Source organism: Falco naumanni, chromosome 1 (genome assembly GCF_017639655.2).
Source record: "Falco naumanni isolate bFalNau1 chromosome 1, bFalNau1.pat, whole genome shotgun sequence".
Lineage (NCBI taxonomy): Eukaryota > Metazoa > Chordata > Aves > Falconiformes > Falconidae > Falco > Falco naumanni.
In genome coordinates, this window is record NC_054054.1 from 108,458,656 (window position 1) to 108,475,175 (window position 16,520).

The following is a 16,520-nucleotide window of genomic DNA, read 5'->3' on the forward strand; positions in this document are numbered from 1 at the left end:
GGGAGAAATTGAGAGAGATTTGGTCATATTGATAACATAGGTGAGTGTTCAGTAACCAAACTAGCATGCGTGAATTAAAAAGAATTTCCAGTTAATCTGTATCTCTGTTGAAGAGCTAAGTTAAAGCTTAATATTTCAAATTATTAACACTATAAATATTTTAGAACTGACAGCCCATTTCACAGTCTACCTTTAAAAATAACAGCACATTTCAACATTGAAACCAAACCTTGAAACCAAAATGAGGATCAAAACATCTCACTTTAAAAAACGTGTCTTCATAACTGTAAACACTATCTTTCTCCTTTAAAGCAAGGGTTACTTGAGAACAAGTGCTCAATACTCTGCACGTGTATAGATGAGGATATTCTTGAAGATAAACATGACCACCCTGATAAAGCGTATCTGGAGTCAGCTGTGGTTATAAAAGGACTAAAGAGAAGTGATGACTTAAGAGAAGACAGGTGCCCTGGTTTCACCTGGAACAGTTAGTTTTCTTCTTAGTAGCTGGTACAGTGCTGTGTTTTGGATTTTGTGTGAGAATAATGTTGATAACAGATGTTTGTAGTTGTTGCTAGTTAATGTTTATACTAAGTCAAGGACTTTTCAGCTCCTCAGGCCTTGGCAGCAAGACAGCTAGAGGGGCACAAGAAACTGGGAGGGGACACAGCCAGGACAACTGACCCAAACTAGCCAAAGGGATACTCCATACCATAGATCATGCTCAGTATATAAACTGGGGGGAGCTGGCTGCAGCCAATCATTGCCTGGGGACTGGCTGGGCATCAGTCAGCGGGAGGTTAGAAATTTTATTGTGCATCACTTGTTTTTTCTCCTTTCCCTTTGGATTTTATTCCTCTCCCCTTCTCCCTCTTTTTCATAATTATTATTGTCGTTCTTATTATAGTTATAGTAATTGTTATAGTTATTATTATTGTTTTGAGTCACTCCCACCCCCATTTCATTTTAATTATAAAATTGTTCTTATCTCAACCCTCGAGTTTTACATTCCTTTCCAATTTTCCTCTCCACACCTCTGGGGGTGGGTGGAAGTGAGTAAGCGTGAAACTTAGTGTGTGGTACTTAGTTTCTGGCTGGGGTTAAACCATGACAACAGGTTACACTATTCATTTGGCTTTCACTTTTCTTGCCTCTGCTTTTTTGTCTGTTCCCAAACAACATATTCCAACGCGCTTCATGTTCTACTATCAGCACTGTTGCACCTTGTCTTTGTTTATGTCATCAGACCATCATGCTCCATGACTACCTAGCTGGCAAACACTAGATCGCTCATTCAAGCCAATCTGCCTGAAAGATGACGCGTCCAAATGCCACTTCTCCTCAAGATAATACTAGGCTGTATTTCTAAATTGAGACAGTAGATTTCCATATGTAGCGCCTGGATAAAAATTCAGTTACATGCAAGCATGTTCACATTGAATGTCTTGGCTCAGATTCTTCAATCCACTTTGATCTCATCTTTGCTATGCAACAGAGCAAGTTACTAAGAAATCACATGCTATCATTTTACTTCACAGAGAGTTTATTCACATGATAAGAGGAATGGTAGAGAGAAAGCAAGGCAAGTAATCAACTTTTTAAATCCTGGTGCCTATTAGCTTTTGAACCTACATGGTGAAAATTTTTTTAAGATTATCTGAATTTAGAGACCTGAGAGCTCACCTTCAGAAGTCACACCCATTATGCACCAGCTTTTTGATGTGTGAAGCTGTGTGCATGCATGAGAGAAGATATTAAATATTCATTTAAGAGACATTTGTCTGCTCTATACAAATTTCTCAAATCAATATTCAGTATCTACAATAGAAAATATCCCGACCAAACTAGACTGTCCTAGATTTACCCAAAATGAGCCAGTGACAAGTATAATTAGTGTTACATAAATAAGCAGATTCATTTCAAATGTTTAAAAGGGAAAGGGGGCAGAGGGGAGTACTTCAACCATTCAGTACAAATATTAATTACAGAAAAAATGGACTTGCTTGCATTTGCCAGCAGCTTGCAATTGAAAAGCAGAAATATTTCATGCACTATACTGTAATGTTTGCAACTGAGGTTTTAATGACTTAAAGAGTGTGTAGGGGCAACTCAGAACTCCAGTCTCTTTACTGTGTTTGAGGTAGATTTATCTTCTTGGTCTTTTTATAAAAGAGTAACACTGACTCGTGAGCAGTTTGTAATAGTATGTAGAATTAATTTTCTGGGATTCAAGAATGAGCCTAAACAAATAAAAAAATTACCTAACAGAAAAAAAATTCTTAACTCACTGTAACATAGGAAGTTACATCTTTAGCATCATATTAGAAAATGGCTTTACCTTCTTAATATCCGCAGATCTCAACCCTTCCTGCAGAGGATGTACTAAAGGCAAGACAGTAGCTGCACTGACACGCTGAAAATGGGAATCAGAGACTTGTTCAAGACGTGGTCGCTTAGATTCCAGTGAATCATGATCCGTCTGAGATGGACCTGGATGAAATTGCTGTTCATATCCAGTTCTCCTTTCTTGAGGCCTAATATACAGAAGACAAAATATTAAATATATATTTACATTACAAGAAAATTATTTTGTGTTCCTCAACCCTTTTCAAATGTACAGGAGATGCCATTTAGTGAAACTCCCTCTAAACAGTAAGGCAGACATATTTTTAAGTATGATCTTCAGAAATACAACAGTTAAAATACATTGAAAAAGAGAAAATTAACTTCAGTCTTAAAAAGACACTGTTTAAACGCATCCCTATCATTACAAACCCTTAAAGAAACTTAACACTGCTACAGTGATATTGTTCAAATCATAGCTCTGATTCAAATTATAAAAAAAACAAACAAACCATGAGATAAATATAGTACTACAGCCACTGAACACAGATGGCCACAACAGCTCCATTATTTCATTTTTGCATTCAAGTAACTTTTAAATATACACAGAGTGCTTGAAATGAGCCATGAGTCTATCTGGAACTTGATCTCTACTAAAATGCTACTAAATGACAGAAACAGCCACTGATTGAAACCACGAGTTATTTAAAAACTCCTCCTTCTCAGAAAAATGCAAAAGAACAGTATCACTAGCTTCTTTACAGTGCAATGCACAGGATGTCCATAAAAGAACTGCATAAGCTTCAACATCTTCCTATGAAGTGCCACTGAAGAGATGACAGCAGTTTCCTGTATTTTGCCAGAACTACTAAATAAGATTTACAAATTTACAATGCAGGGGGAGGGATGGGGGAGATTTACTTCTGCTATAAACTGAAGTTTTGAGAACTCTAAACGCTACTAGGATTCTCAGCAATAAAAATAGAGCCTTACTGACATTTTGGTGACACAAGATGAAGGGAATACGCAAGCCCCAGATTTCACTATCATCAAGTTATTTCTGGGAATATTCTAATGAGATTTTAAGCTAAACCAGTATTTACATAACATTCATCATTGGTATTTGTTCAGAACCAGTTACCTCAGTTATAGCCAAAATAAACTGCTAGCAGTAATCAGCATATAAAGTTGCTACTAGCAGATATACTTACCAAGAGTTCAAGACAAAAATACATGAGGTTGTTAAAAGCAATAACACTTGCTTACAACTGTACATCAGCATACCAATACGCTAAAGATTTGAGGCGCATAAATCACATAGTAACCTCTCTGCTAAACAGAAGCATATTTTTGCTGACTTCCTACAGTCCAGTTATTCGTATTCTGATTTCTAAATTTGGTTTTCCAAGTACATCCAATATTCTTCAGGTATAGAGTCATATGAATGCTTGACACTGTCTGAAAACCTTCTTGAGTCTATCAACCTTACAGTTATACACTAATGTGTGCTGAACATTCATCAATTGCCACCATGAAGTAACCCATTTTACTGACAAGTAGGATATTACCAATCTGAAACTAAATTGCAACGTATGATTCACTGTAGCTGTTCACTACACTTGTCCTCAGTTAACCTGCTGGACCCAGATCAGTCGTATCTACTTACACAGAGACAGAAATGGTATATGAGACTGACAAAAAGGGTATTTAGAACAAATGATACGAAGCTGTCAAGTGTCTTACCAAAAGCAGCACACACTCATTTAGTTCCCTGTGCCTAGAAGTCCATTTTGTGCCACATTTCAGCGTTTTACAATTCTTACAACTCAAATACTCAATTAACTTTGTTGTTTCTTACTTGCCCAGCCACACAGATACCATCTGTTGAACAAGCAAGCCTAATCTAGGACATATGACAGGTAATATTCACACTGTAACAACGCTTGCACTTGTTGCTTCTACCCAGTAAGTTAAAATTATCCAAGGGTACAAGCTTCACACACTTTGAGCCTAAACAGCATTAAAAGGTTTGTAATATGCACTTGGATTCTCAGAAGTTACTGGTTTTAGGAGAGGTGTGGGAAAAGTGAAGCGGACTGTCACTTCCTGTCTGCAAAACAAATGTATCAGTTAAGCCAAAGGAACTGAGGAATTACACAACAGCTACAACACTCAAACACAGGAGACCGGCACTGTTACGACAATGGAGCACCAATTAATAAAGTCAAGTACTTAGACAAAAAACTGTAGAACTCAAAAGCCTTTCTATTCAGTTAAATTCAGTAAAGTTAAAACTAACTTTACAGAAAGCACAGACTCATAGAAGATGCATGTTCATATACTTCAAAAACAGCATCCTCACCTGTCAGAGCCTGGGTGAAATTCAGAAAGCAAGGAAGGCCTGCGCCGAAGTTGCTGCTGCTGTTGCTGCTGCTGCTGCAAGAGCTGGGTTGCCTGACTGACTTCCAGGTGAGACGAACGATAATCAGGAACTGCAAATTCCTAAATGAAACACACTTCCATGTAAACAAGAACAAAGGTACAAAAGACAGATCAAAAGCATTTGGTGTCACAGAATTATCATTTCCAAAGATAATAAATACAAACGAAGACCAGATCACCAAAGCCTTATTTCACCTAAAAAAATAAAGTTTGTAAATGGCAGTTCTAAGTTCTAAATGAACTTTAAAGAGATTACATACTTCACCTAATTTATTAACAGCTTCAACAAAACATAAATGAGTCAGCAGCAGCAGAATGTCCTTAAAAAATATATCCTTTAATATCGATTTTGCACGTCCAGCTACAAAGTGGTAAAATGAAAACGTATTTCAGCAACCCTGAGACAATTTCTTCCGTTATCACCTCAAGACTTCTTTGTATCAGACACTGTTAACTAGGACTAAGAGTCAGACAAGATGCATCTTCTGACTGATATAAATTAAAATTAAAGCAAAGTACAAGATAATTTATTTGTACATACAGGTCTTTGACAACCTGCTTTTAAAAATTATATGCAGCTGTCATTAACCGAAGAGAAGCTCTACAAGACACAACAGGTCATTACCCATAAGATTTCGTTTTTACAAGTTATCTAAAAATAAATACAGAGCAAGCCAAAAAGCTCCAATTCTTAAATTTCCTTTTGCAAACATGTAAGTAGAACAAAACGTCTAAAGTATCTGTAGCAGAAGGAGAATTTCATTAAACAAGGGAAACCTGAGCTGTTCTAAAGCCAACAGATAGTCCTCCACAGCCTAACAAGCTATAGAGAGCACAGGATAGCAGAATACTCAGCAGAAATGACTAAGTAGGAGATTCTTAGAAATCCACCATCTCAATTCTGGCTAGCAGAACACACCTAGCTGGAAGCACTAGTACATCTGCTTTGACAAAATGGAGAGCATAATGCAAGTTTTTACACTTCAGATTCACATTCTCCACCTTGCACACAGACTTTGTCAAGCACTAAATTTAACTTATAGAGAACCTAGCCCAATACTCCTTACACTGAAGAAGGAAAGATGGCTATGGGTTCACTTCTTACGCTCCTGGGCCTAAAAAAAGAGATTAAATCCCCATAAAAATTTAGTACCCACAACAGCCTCAAGAGTCCAGACTCTCGAAGTATTTGTTACACCCAGAACACTGCATTCATATTAAATGCATACTAACTGTAGACAGATTATTTGCACATTCTTGAAACATTATTGCTATCGATGCATACAGACTCTGCCACATTTACATTGGACAAACTTAGTATGATGACTAAACATTAATAAATTAAACCAAGACTACAACAAAAGTTTATGATCACAATCCCTAGCAAATTTATTCAAAGTACAAGAAACCAATGATAAAACCAGGAAGTTTATATTAATTCCCCATGATAAAGATACAGAATTTAAAAACTCAGTTTTCTGTCAAAAAACAAGTAAAAAAGCAGATACATATATAATCTTGAAGCAAAATGCAGTGCTTTCAGCAAAAAAAAGGAGGGCAAACCAAACCACCCCATCCCACAACTATTTACCTAAGCGACACTGGCAGCAGCTCTCCTCAGCAGGGTGTACTGGTCTGCAACTCCACTGTTTTCAAATATGAATGACTTGTATTACATCGGTTTAAAAAAAAATATTAATCCCATTTGGTACAGCAAACACCCAAATTATACTCTTGCTAAATTTGTAACCCTCATGTCTCCTTACCTGCTGGTGTCGGGTGCTGGGGAAGGTGTACTGGACAGAGTGAGTAGGGTAGCGACTCTGTTCTGTGCTGAACGCTCCTTGGTTAGGAGGGTAGCCTGAACTTGACATTATCAGAGAAGAAGTCTTCACAAAGCTGTGAGATCAAGACCAGCAAGCAATCATGTTTCTAGGAAACCGCCTAAAGGAAAAAAGATCACTGATAAGCACTGAAGTACCAGATGTACTCACAATACATTACAGCCATAGTCACCTAAGCAAAACAACCATTACCAGTAAAAGCTTTTTCCTGATGTATTTATTTAATAGGTTATTCTAGTCTGAAACATGTTAACGGGTCTTAAATGGGCTCAAAATGAGACATGTCAGCATAGTCTACACAAAGATTTGAGGATTATATTGGCGGAATACAGAATTTTACCAGTTACCAGTTGAATTAGGAGGATTTTAAGAAAAAAGTAGGTCACTAAATAAATGTTAAAGAGGTTACAATAGTCTATAGATAGACCTTTTATTTACAGCAATTTTCTTTAGCAGAACATGAAGTTTACTTTCATTTCTTTTAGAGTTTTTGGATTCTCTAAACTGCTTCTTACTTTCAGATTCAGGTATTTACGGCTGCTTTACTGAATGCCACCTACAGTTCATTAAACCACAGTGTATTAGTCAAGCCCTAAAATACTATAACCATCTAACAGCAGCTTTACAGAAGTAGTTAGTAAAAAAGGCAGTCACAAAGAAAAAAAAAACAATACCATGTCAACTAACATAGTTTGTCTCATAGGGTGCCAGAAACTGAATATACTATGAAGCCTTGAAACAATCCTGCTCAGTTAACATTCAGTGACTACTTTGCCTCTGTTGTATTCTCTAGCTACAGATTAACAGCGAACAGTGAAATGTGTACTGATCTGGGGAAGATTTTAAGTAGTGAAAAAATCCAGACAAGTTCACTAACAAAGTCCAAGCATCTATGAAGCTGTGTAGTTGCAGCTGCTGAAGATCAGAAGACATTGACTAAACACTGCACCCACCGGTGCTTTCAGCAGGTAAATCATGGCCCTAACCAAAAAAAGCAGGACATTATATATATATTTTAAATATATTTCTCTCTAATAGCTCAAAATATGTAATCCTTGGGAGCCTATGTATTAACTACAGAATTCTATCAGACCTGTAACAAATTCTCAGCCTCTGGTCCAGAGCCTAACAGACGTATCAGACCTTCAAATAAAGTAACTGTTGATCCCTGCCTAGATGGCTTCATTTCAAAGCACATTAATCTGCAGCCTTTCACAAACATCACATGTAAAGTTATACTTCTGAACTGAATTTTCCATTAACAGTCAATAGACAAAATCAGCTCAGGAAAGGATCAGTCACAGTGAGCAATACAAACATATTAAAGTTTGTCTCACGTTGGGCTCCCCCCCTACCTCTCCAAAAAAATACATACACTGGACTATCAGAAAAAATGAGACAAATTTAGATTTCTCTCTTAAATCTGATTTTCAGATACAAAGAATCAAAGAAAAAACTAGTTTCTCTTTCAAAGCAATACTACAGATCACTAGTTGTATGCTTTATAGTACCTATAATTCATATCCAAGTGTCAAGTTCTACCATAGAATTCTTCACCATTAACATTTGTTATGCTTCAACATTCATACTGCATTAATTACAGTACATCTTTACCCACTACGTGATGGTCTAATAGGTCTGAGTCACATGCTTTCCATTTCATCAAGAAGCAGTGTCAGGAAGCAAGCAGTTTGAGCTAATACACGTTGTGATAGTTGCAAGCTATAGTACCTGAACACTCAGATGTATTCCTAAGTCCAAACCACAGCAAAAAGAAAACCTTTGATTTTTCTCTCTCAATTTCTGTGAAAGTCCATGTAAAACTATGGCATATAGCTGTCAGCTCAATCAAATATTTACTGATGTAGTAACTACTCCAATCACAGCCTGGTGAACATTTATTATTAAATGAACAATTGGCTCCAGGATATAAGGATACTCAAACAATTTAAGGTTACAAAAGTAAAAATCTTAGCCTGGTGGATTGCTGATGCCCTAACTTATGCTACCTCACCAGCTTCACATGCAAGCTTCATCAGAACATGGAAAATGACTAACTGGATTTTATATATCCATATGTCTGCTACACCTTAAAAATGGTAGTGAGGAATAAAGACAGTAATACCAGGCCTGACCAAAACTCGCTTTAGCCCAATATGCTGTGACTGACAATGGCCAGCAGCAGCCATTTATGAAGCATGTACCAATACCTTCCCAACAAACTCTGCAGCCTTCTGCTGGCTCCCCGAGACACAGCTTGTGGCTCAGGGATTCCTTGAGTCAGAGCCGTTTTGTTTAAGATTTCTTAATGGCTTTCTCCTCCATTGGTTTGTTCAGCTGTTTTCTGAACTAGTATAAACTCTCAGCATTGACAACTGCTTGTTGCAAGAACTTCCAGTTTAGTGTCACTTTGCATGAGAAACCATCAGCTTTTATTCATTTTGGACCTGTCACCTTCCTTTGATAGCTCTAGTTTCCACATTGCAACAGATCAATAGACCTGCAAACAGATCTATTTCATATTCTTTTTTCCCCCTGGTGCACATGTGATTCTGTAAATACTGATCATATCCCTCCAGTGTGTCTTTTCTATGCTGAAGAATCCTAGCCTGCCTGGCTGTTCCTTGTCAACCACTTCCAAACCTTCTCTAGTTCTCTGGTACCTGTTCCGAGGCACAGGGACCCAGAAATGTACACCAGATTCAGGGAAAGTAATAGTAAATACCCATCCTGTTCATATTCTCTTCCCTGACATGCTCACCACAGACAGGTAGATCTGAAGAATCTGGAAATGAAGAGGGGATCAGGAGAGCACCCACCTGAAAAATCGCACACAAATATAGGCCAACTACTGCATGATTCAAGGTCCTTTCTAGTTTCTCTCTGTCAAGTTATATCTCTTTATTTTCTTAATATTCAGTCAAACCCACAAGTTGATCATTAACCCAGGTGCTGAAAGGTCAATCCACACTCACTTTGTACAATGCTAAAAAGGCTATTTCTCCATTCACAAGAACTTTAGCGTACAGATTGCTAGGACTGTGTCAAACTGAGCCTTGAAATCTTCATTGATACAAGAAACTTTCACAGACAATAGCCATGAGAGGTCCTGCCCATCTCTCCAGATTCTGGCCTACCATGGAAAGATGAGGGGGAGGAGGGGGGCATGGCACACAAGCATGAACATCCTTCATCCATCCAACAATGTTAACTCAGACCCCCTATCACACAACCTCCAAGTTTTAAATAATACATATGAAAACATTCAGTCTAATGGCCTTCCTACTGAGAACTGCAAGTATGATTACGTTAGTAGCATCGTAATAAAAATTAATAATAAAAAAAAAGTGAAACAAATAAAAGCTGTCAACAGAGGAAGGCAACAGAAACAGCATTAGAGGTTATAATCGTGGTCCATAAGAGACATGTAAAGTGAAGAGAGGGGAAAAAAAAAAAAAAGAGAAAACATGAAATGGTGGGGTTGCATTATTCTTCCTCCCGAAGATAAATGACACAACAGCAGGAAGAGATAAGGTCAGTAACAGCAGAGGAAAATACATGGTTACATATTGGCAATTAGAAGGTGGGGAGGGAACTAAAGGATGGGGATTCTGCATAGGATCTGATTTCTTTCAAGACAAAATCAACACGGTAGTACAAAACATGTAAAATGCCATTAAAGTACAGTATTTCCACCCTCTAAGCCTCCTTCTCTTGCTACAGACACACGTGCCTGCACGCGCTCCTAATTTGACCTCCCTACATGCCCTGGAGACCCCATCTTATCTCCCAGTCTCCTACATTATGAGCTTGTTCACACTTTCTGCCATATGGGGAGGGGGCATGCAGTGGGAGAGTTTTTGCCAATATTTGATAACAGAATTACCACCAATATTCTGCTCATCTCTCCCCATCTTACTACCTTAATTCTGCAATTGTGAATTTAAGTACTTGACTTCAGCTCTTGTTTCTTTGCAGGCAACCTTATGACCTTTCATCTATAAACATCTGCGCCTCTCTTCAGCATCTGCTCGCACATATCCAGCAGACGTACATAATTCTTAATCAATCTATTCCTTGGTCAGTGAGGGCAATGCCAGCTTCCTGCTGTAACCTCTCCAAGGTCCATACGTCCAGATTGTGTTTAAATACAGCAGGTTTTTTGCATAAAATTGTAACAGCGTGTGTAGACTGTAAACAACCTCATCCGGGCTTTCCTCGCTGCTGCATCCTTCCATCAGTCATGACAAACTTAGTCTTGCTCCACTCAAATCCAATCAGATTCCTCCTCTAAAGCTTCTCACTATTAACTCTCTCTGCCTCTCTGATCCTCCTACTGGTTCCCTCTGCTCTGCCAAAACAGAGGCTGCTCATCTTTATTTTCAGCACCCTCGACAAATTACAATACAAGAAATCAGCTTCCAACCCTGCTCACTCAATGACAGCAAGAATCTATTTTTCAGACCTTTGCACATTATTCTGCAAGGTTTCTCACACAAACATTTACAAGAGCTGTTACAGACTTTGGAATTCTGCCTTAAAAGTCTCACAAAGACAAACTTAGGCCACGAACACTTTCATACGGCTCCCAACCAGGATGGCGAATTTGCTGTCTTGCAGTACATGGAGACAATCAGAAGGAGCAGAAAAATATTTCTTGTTTTGTACTTCAGAACCCAGTACATTCTGCTGTAGTGCCCCACTTCACTGACATCCCCAGACTCTGTGGTAAAACATATAAGGGATGGGGAAACCCAGTAGTGTCAAATAGGCATTCAAAAAAAAATATTAAAATTACAGGAGAAGTGGGAGCAAAGAGTCAAAAAAGAAGTCTAAAGATACCTAGCTGAGAAAAAGCCGTGACAAGAGTAAGTTTCAGGAACTGTGGACAGATACTGGGCCCTGTGCTAATTTGAGCTTCTTGGGCAAAGGAAATGATTTAATGATGTTTATTTCTAAAGGTATGACAATATTTTTCTCTTTGGCCAGCTTAAACTACTGAACAGATCCAATTCAGACTTCCCCTTAAAAGCTATTGCTTGCACTTACAATTTGTCATACGCGGAGAATTTTGAGCAAATTACAAATAATTTAGGACTGGGTATTATCATAGCAACAGTTATAGTGTAATTTCAGATTCGGTTTCTATGAGGTAATATTAATTTGAACAATATCTCTTGATCTCCAGATCTCAAAATGCTTCAAAAAGAAGCAGCAGTACGTACTATCTTCAGTAGACACACGGGAAAATGAGTCACAGAAAGGTTAAGAAATCTATCAGACTACCCAGGAAATAGTCAATGACTGAATCAGAAATCAGACCTGTGTCTTGCAGCACTTAAAGCAGGCAAAAATTAGCACTGCTGGAGAAAAGCAGTTCTTCACTTGGGAAAATACAGCAGGTCAAAACCCGTGACTGCTTTTAGCAGGCCAGTTCGCCCAAACCACTTAATGCACAGCCACACAAACATTTACAGCAGCAGGAGGGAAGGGGCCGAGAGGCCAGACGGGTGGCAGAGGCACCTACTCACTGCTTGTGGAACACCCCATGTCTCCTACTCTTACAATCACCTTCACGGATAAAAGATCAGTCTCATGGGTAGACTGAATTTTTCTTCACATATACGAAACAAGCTAACACTTTTGCATTTAGAGTAATTTTCATGCCATCTTGAAGTACTTAACCAACATTTGCTAATTAAATTTCATACCCTTTTGGGAATTTTCCTCATCTTGTATTTGAGCAAAATAATTGTGATATAAGGAGCGCAAAGAATTAGATTACAGTCATATAAGCCTTAAACCAAGTTGGGGGATTTTGGTTTTAGATCAGCAGCCTTAGTAAATTGAGCTCTGATGTAACTAACCTATGGCAAAACAAGGAAGGCTCTGCCTTATGCAGGGGATCTACAGCAAATCACAAAATCAATTCAGGAATATTTATTCAAAGTTTACTCTATCGAGAAAATGAAGAGTGAACGGGCTGTTTCAGCAGTGGTTCAAAAGGCTTATCCAAAGCGTGATACCAATCCTTGTGAATAATTCTTTATGTGTTTTCACTTTATAAAAAGGTAATGAAACAATCTCATAAAAAATAAACAAACCAGAAGAGGCCGCATTTAAGGACCAACCTATTTAACCACAATAACTAGATTTCATGAATTACAGACCTATGCACTGTACCTTCAAAACACAATGCTCCAACTCACATACAATAACAGAAAGTAGAGAGTCACATAAGCAAAACCCTTCAAGAGTATTGCTAGATTGGCAAAACAAGTCTTCTTAATATTTTTTATTTTGTCAGATAACCATAAATCTGTTCAAACACTCAAGCAAAAACATAAAATTTGCATCTTGGGGATATGCCACACACAAGAGCATACTAACATGCACATTTCTGACAGATCTCTAACAAGAGCTTAACAGGTCCAACCTCCATATAAAAAAATTATTTATTCAAACTAACAGACACAATAAAAGGCTAAGTGTTACCATCTAAAACTCCAATGCTCAGAACATTACGGGTACTGTTACAAGCTAGGACTGACTTAGCATTCCAGAAGTCTTAACTAAAAGAGCACTTGACACTTCAAGAGCAGTTATTAGTCCTTCAGTCACTGCCTTAATGTCCAATTATCAGCATAGTCTTATAGTTACTCAGAAAAAGAACGAAAAAAAATTGGTGACAAATAAAAGAAGTTTGAATTCAGACTGTTCTATGTTAACCGTTCAAGTCAATTTTACAAAGTTCTGCTAAGTATTTTGGGATGGGATGGGAAGTGAGAAAATCAGCTACAGAATCATTACACAGGACAATCATAACAGAGACAGGGTTTTCAAAGAACCTACCAGAAGGATGATGCCTGAGCAGATTCAAGATAATGTGCTTTAAAAAAGAACTGAAGGGAGCGTACTCCAGTTACAATATCCAAAGTTACAGGTGTGCTTTTAAGTATGAAAATCCATTGGGCATATCCCCCAAAAGATGAAAGACTCTGCATGCTACAAGCAAAAACTGTTAATAGATCAACACTGAAATTAAAGACGATTAAATAGCCATTACTGAAATTATGTTCCAGAATACTGTGCTTCCCATTTTTGCAGAACACAGACATCATCCTCAAAGCTCAGGACCTCTTCCACACTTTCTGTAATCTTTTTCCACTCGGTTTTATGTTGCAGAATACTCTGAAGCTCATAGTCAAAGCATATGGGCATATGTTATTAGAATGAATAGAAACAATGAACATATTTTCTCCAAGTTGAGACCAACTAACTGCTGAATTTTCCATGACAATCCTGCATGTGCAAATGCCTTTCCTTCTTCTTTGACAGATATTTACAATATACCATAAATTCCTGAGAACTTTAATCTCACATAGTTGCACGCCATCTACTCACAAGGTTGACGTAAAAATTGCTATTTCTATCCCTGCTAGAAATACAGTAAAAAAATTACGATCTACATGGGCTATGTTTTGCTAGCAACACTAAATAACACTCTCTCCATTAATTATTAATGTTGTAGGAATCAAGTCATAAATACAGCAATGGGGGTATCTGAAAAAAAGGTGTTAAGAAAAGCCCTAACATCTGAATTTGACCCTTCTCACACTCCTGAAATTTCCACTAGTGTATAATATCATCTTATTTCTAAATGTCCAAAGCATTAACTCACAATTATGCTACACATTGTCTGACATATTCTCCATGACACGTAAGCATGGTATACTTTAATTCAGCCAATTACAGTAAGTGACAGAAGTCAAGGAACATTACAGCCATCAATTCAAGATGTCACATATAGTCTATACTAGCAAGACTTTTCCATCTGCATCACAATAGCTAAAAAATTAAAGTAGGATTTTATACTTCAAATTTTAATAGAAAAAAATTTCCATTAACAGACTACTAACTCCTTCAAGTACTTAAGTAATAGGTTTTGGAACATTAAATATTGAGTATGTATTAAAGAGTACTTCAAAACAATTTTTGTTGCCATTCAAGAAGTTGAATATGGGTTGCATGCCTGCATATGCAATTTACAACCAAACTGTTGCCAAATCTCGTTACACTTCATCTTAAAATAACAGTTTCTCTCTCTCTCTCCTGCTAGGTAACTACAAATACAAATAGAATTTGTGCTCTACCAAAATGAGGTCGATCAAATTCAGCTGACAAGATACTCCTCTCCAGGAAATTCTATTTTAATCTCTCCTGTAATTTATGATCTTAAAGAAAAGTTGCTAATACATGATATCAAGACCTAGGCTATACACAACTTTGCTATATTATATGAGGGATCATAATAGGAAAAACTGAGATTATGACGACATCTTCGGAGGCTTCTAATTGCTGCCCACTTGCCTCACAAAACAAAATAGAAAAAAAAAAAAAAAAAGGAAGAGAGGGGTGCTGAGTGTATACATTTCAAATAAGGGTACATATTTTCAGCATCTGCTCACCAGTTAAAATGCTAACAGACTGGGGTACACAGAATTCCTGAGGGAGGAAACCTCCTCTTCTAAGTTTTATAGAGGATATAAAACTGTGAATAGCACTCACAGATTGTGAAGGAGCCTATCCAGCTCCCTTCTGCCAAGGAGGGTCACAGTAACACCAAAACTATCCAAAAGAGGTAGGAGGAAGCCCTTCATGCAGAAATGGAAATTAAGGATGTAGACATTTCCTTGACTGAAAGTACCACTAATCGCTGATTTAAACCAAAGAACAGTATAAACATTACAAGGTTTTCTGATTTTAAAAGTATGTAATAGAAGAGTAGAGAGCTTATTTCCTAAAGACATTGAAAACATATTTTGGTTTTCCCAGCAACACCAGATTCTTGTTCTTGGTTGTCCCAATATAGCAAATAGTGTGCAGCTAACATGCACCCTAAAAAATTTTCATAAGCCAAAACCCAGAAACCGAATCTACAGAACTGAATGTCCAAAGCAAACCCTACAAAGTCCAAACACTGCACAGATAAGGTCTCTCATTCACAAAGGAAGAAGCTTCTGATATAACTGCAACAGTTCCCAAACCCCAGACATCTACCTTACGCCTTTTGAAGGACCCTGTCCCTGCCACAGGAGTAATTCAACTGGTCATGGAACATCAACTGAAGCCTTCAAACTTCACCCACAAAACTAAGGTGGAACAGAAACCAACCCAAGCATCCTCCAGTGTACCAGTCTGTAGCATGCAAGACGTTCAAGAGATGCTATGCAAACAGCAGCAATAAGAACCATGAGAACCCTCCTCAGCAAGTCATCCTTGCTCATGAGTTAGTGTCCACCAACTCATTGAGGTTTACTCAAATTCACCTCCTTCCTCCCATTTCACATATGATTTAGAAACAATCATGATGATCTCAAACTTAATAAATATCATACACTATGGATAAAATACTCTTTCAAAACAGTTTTTGTTTCTCCCTCTTGGACTGAAAGCACAGGTACTTTAAAAACAACTACTGCACATGAATTTATTCTTTCCCTGTTAATCTGTCTACAGGTAAAACTGCTTTTGACATCATCTAACATGCAAGAATCTATGTGGTTACAGTTTTAAGTTTCCAGCCTCTTCTTTTTTTCATTTGTTATCAAAAGGATATCTGTAGTGGCAGCTTTTTAAAGCAGCTTTGGTTGGGAAAAAGAAATACTACTTGACTAATTCATAATGACTAAACCGATAGCTCCACAAACTACAATGTGTAAGAGAAACCACATACTATAAAGAAGTGTTCAGGACAAACTATCAGCCTCATCCGTCTCCTCAGTTGACTGGGTTCAGATAAAATCAAGTCCAGATTTTAGCTAAAAATAAAATAAGGTTAAAATACGAATTTTTTTTTACTGTACCTAAGAGCAATGCCTAGGTCTATTC

At 37.6% G+C, this 16,520-nt stretch overlaps 1 protein-coding gene across 5 annotated transcripts in view; it reads right to left on the bottom strand.

The window, feature by feature from the left end:
• Window positions 1–16,520, bottom strand: part of NCOR1 (nuclear receptor corepressor 1) — a 75,335-nt gene that overhangs the window by 54,311 nt on the left and 4,504 nt on the right. For 4 of the 5 annotated variants that reach the window (XM_040617050.1, XM_040617067.1, XM_040617036.1 and 1 more), the window contains 3 exons: window positions 6,552–6,729; window positions 4,706–4,845; window positions 2,339–2,534 (listed from right to left, as the gene is read on the bottom strand). In XM_040617050.1, the coding sequence (XP_040472984.1) occupies window positions 2,339–2,534; window positions 4,706–4,845; window positions 6,552–6,659 (444 nt within the window). In that variant the 5' untranslated portion in view covers window positions 6,660–6,729. Of the gene's footprint in view, window positions 1–2,338; window positions 2,535–4,705; window positions 4,846–6,551; window positions 6,730–9,448; window positions 9,468–16,520 lie in introns of those variants that run through there. The other variant, XM_040617059.1, reaches the window with a different exon arrangement.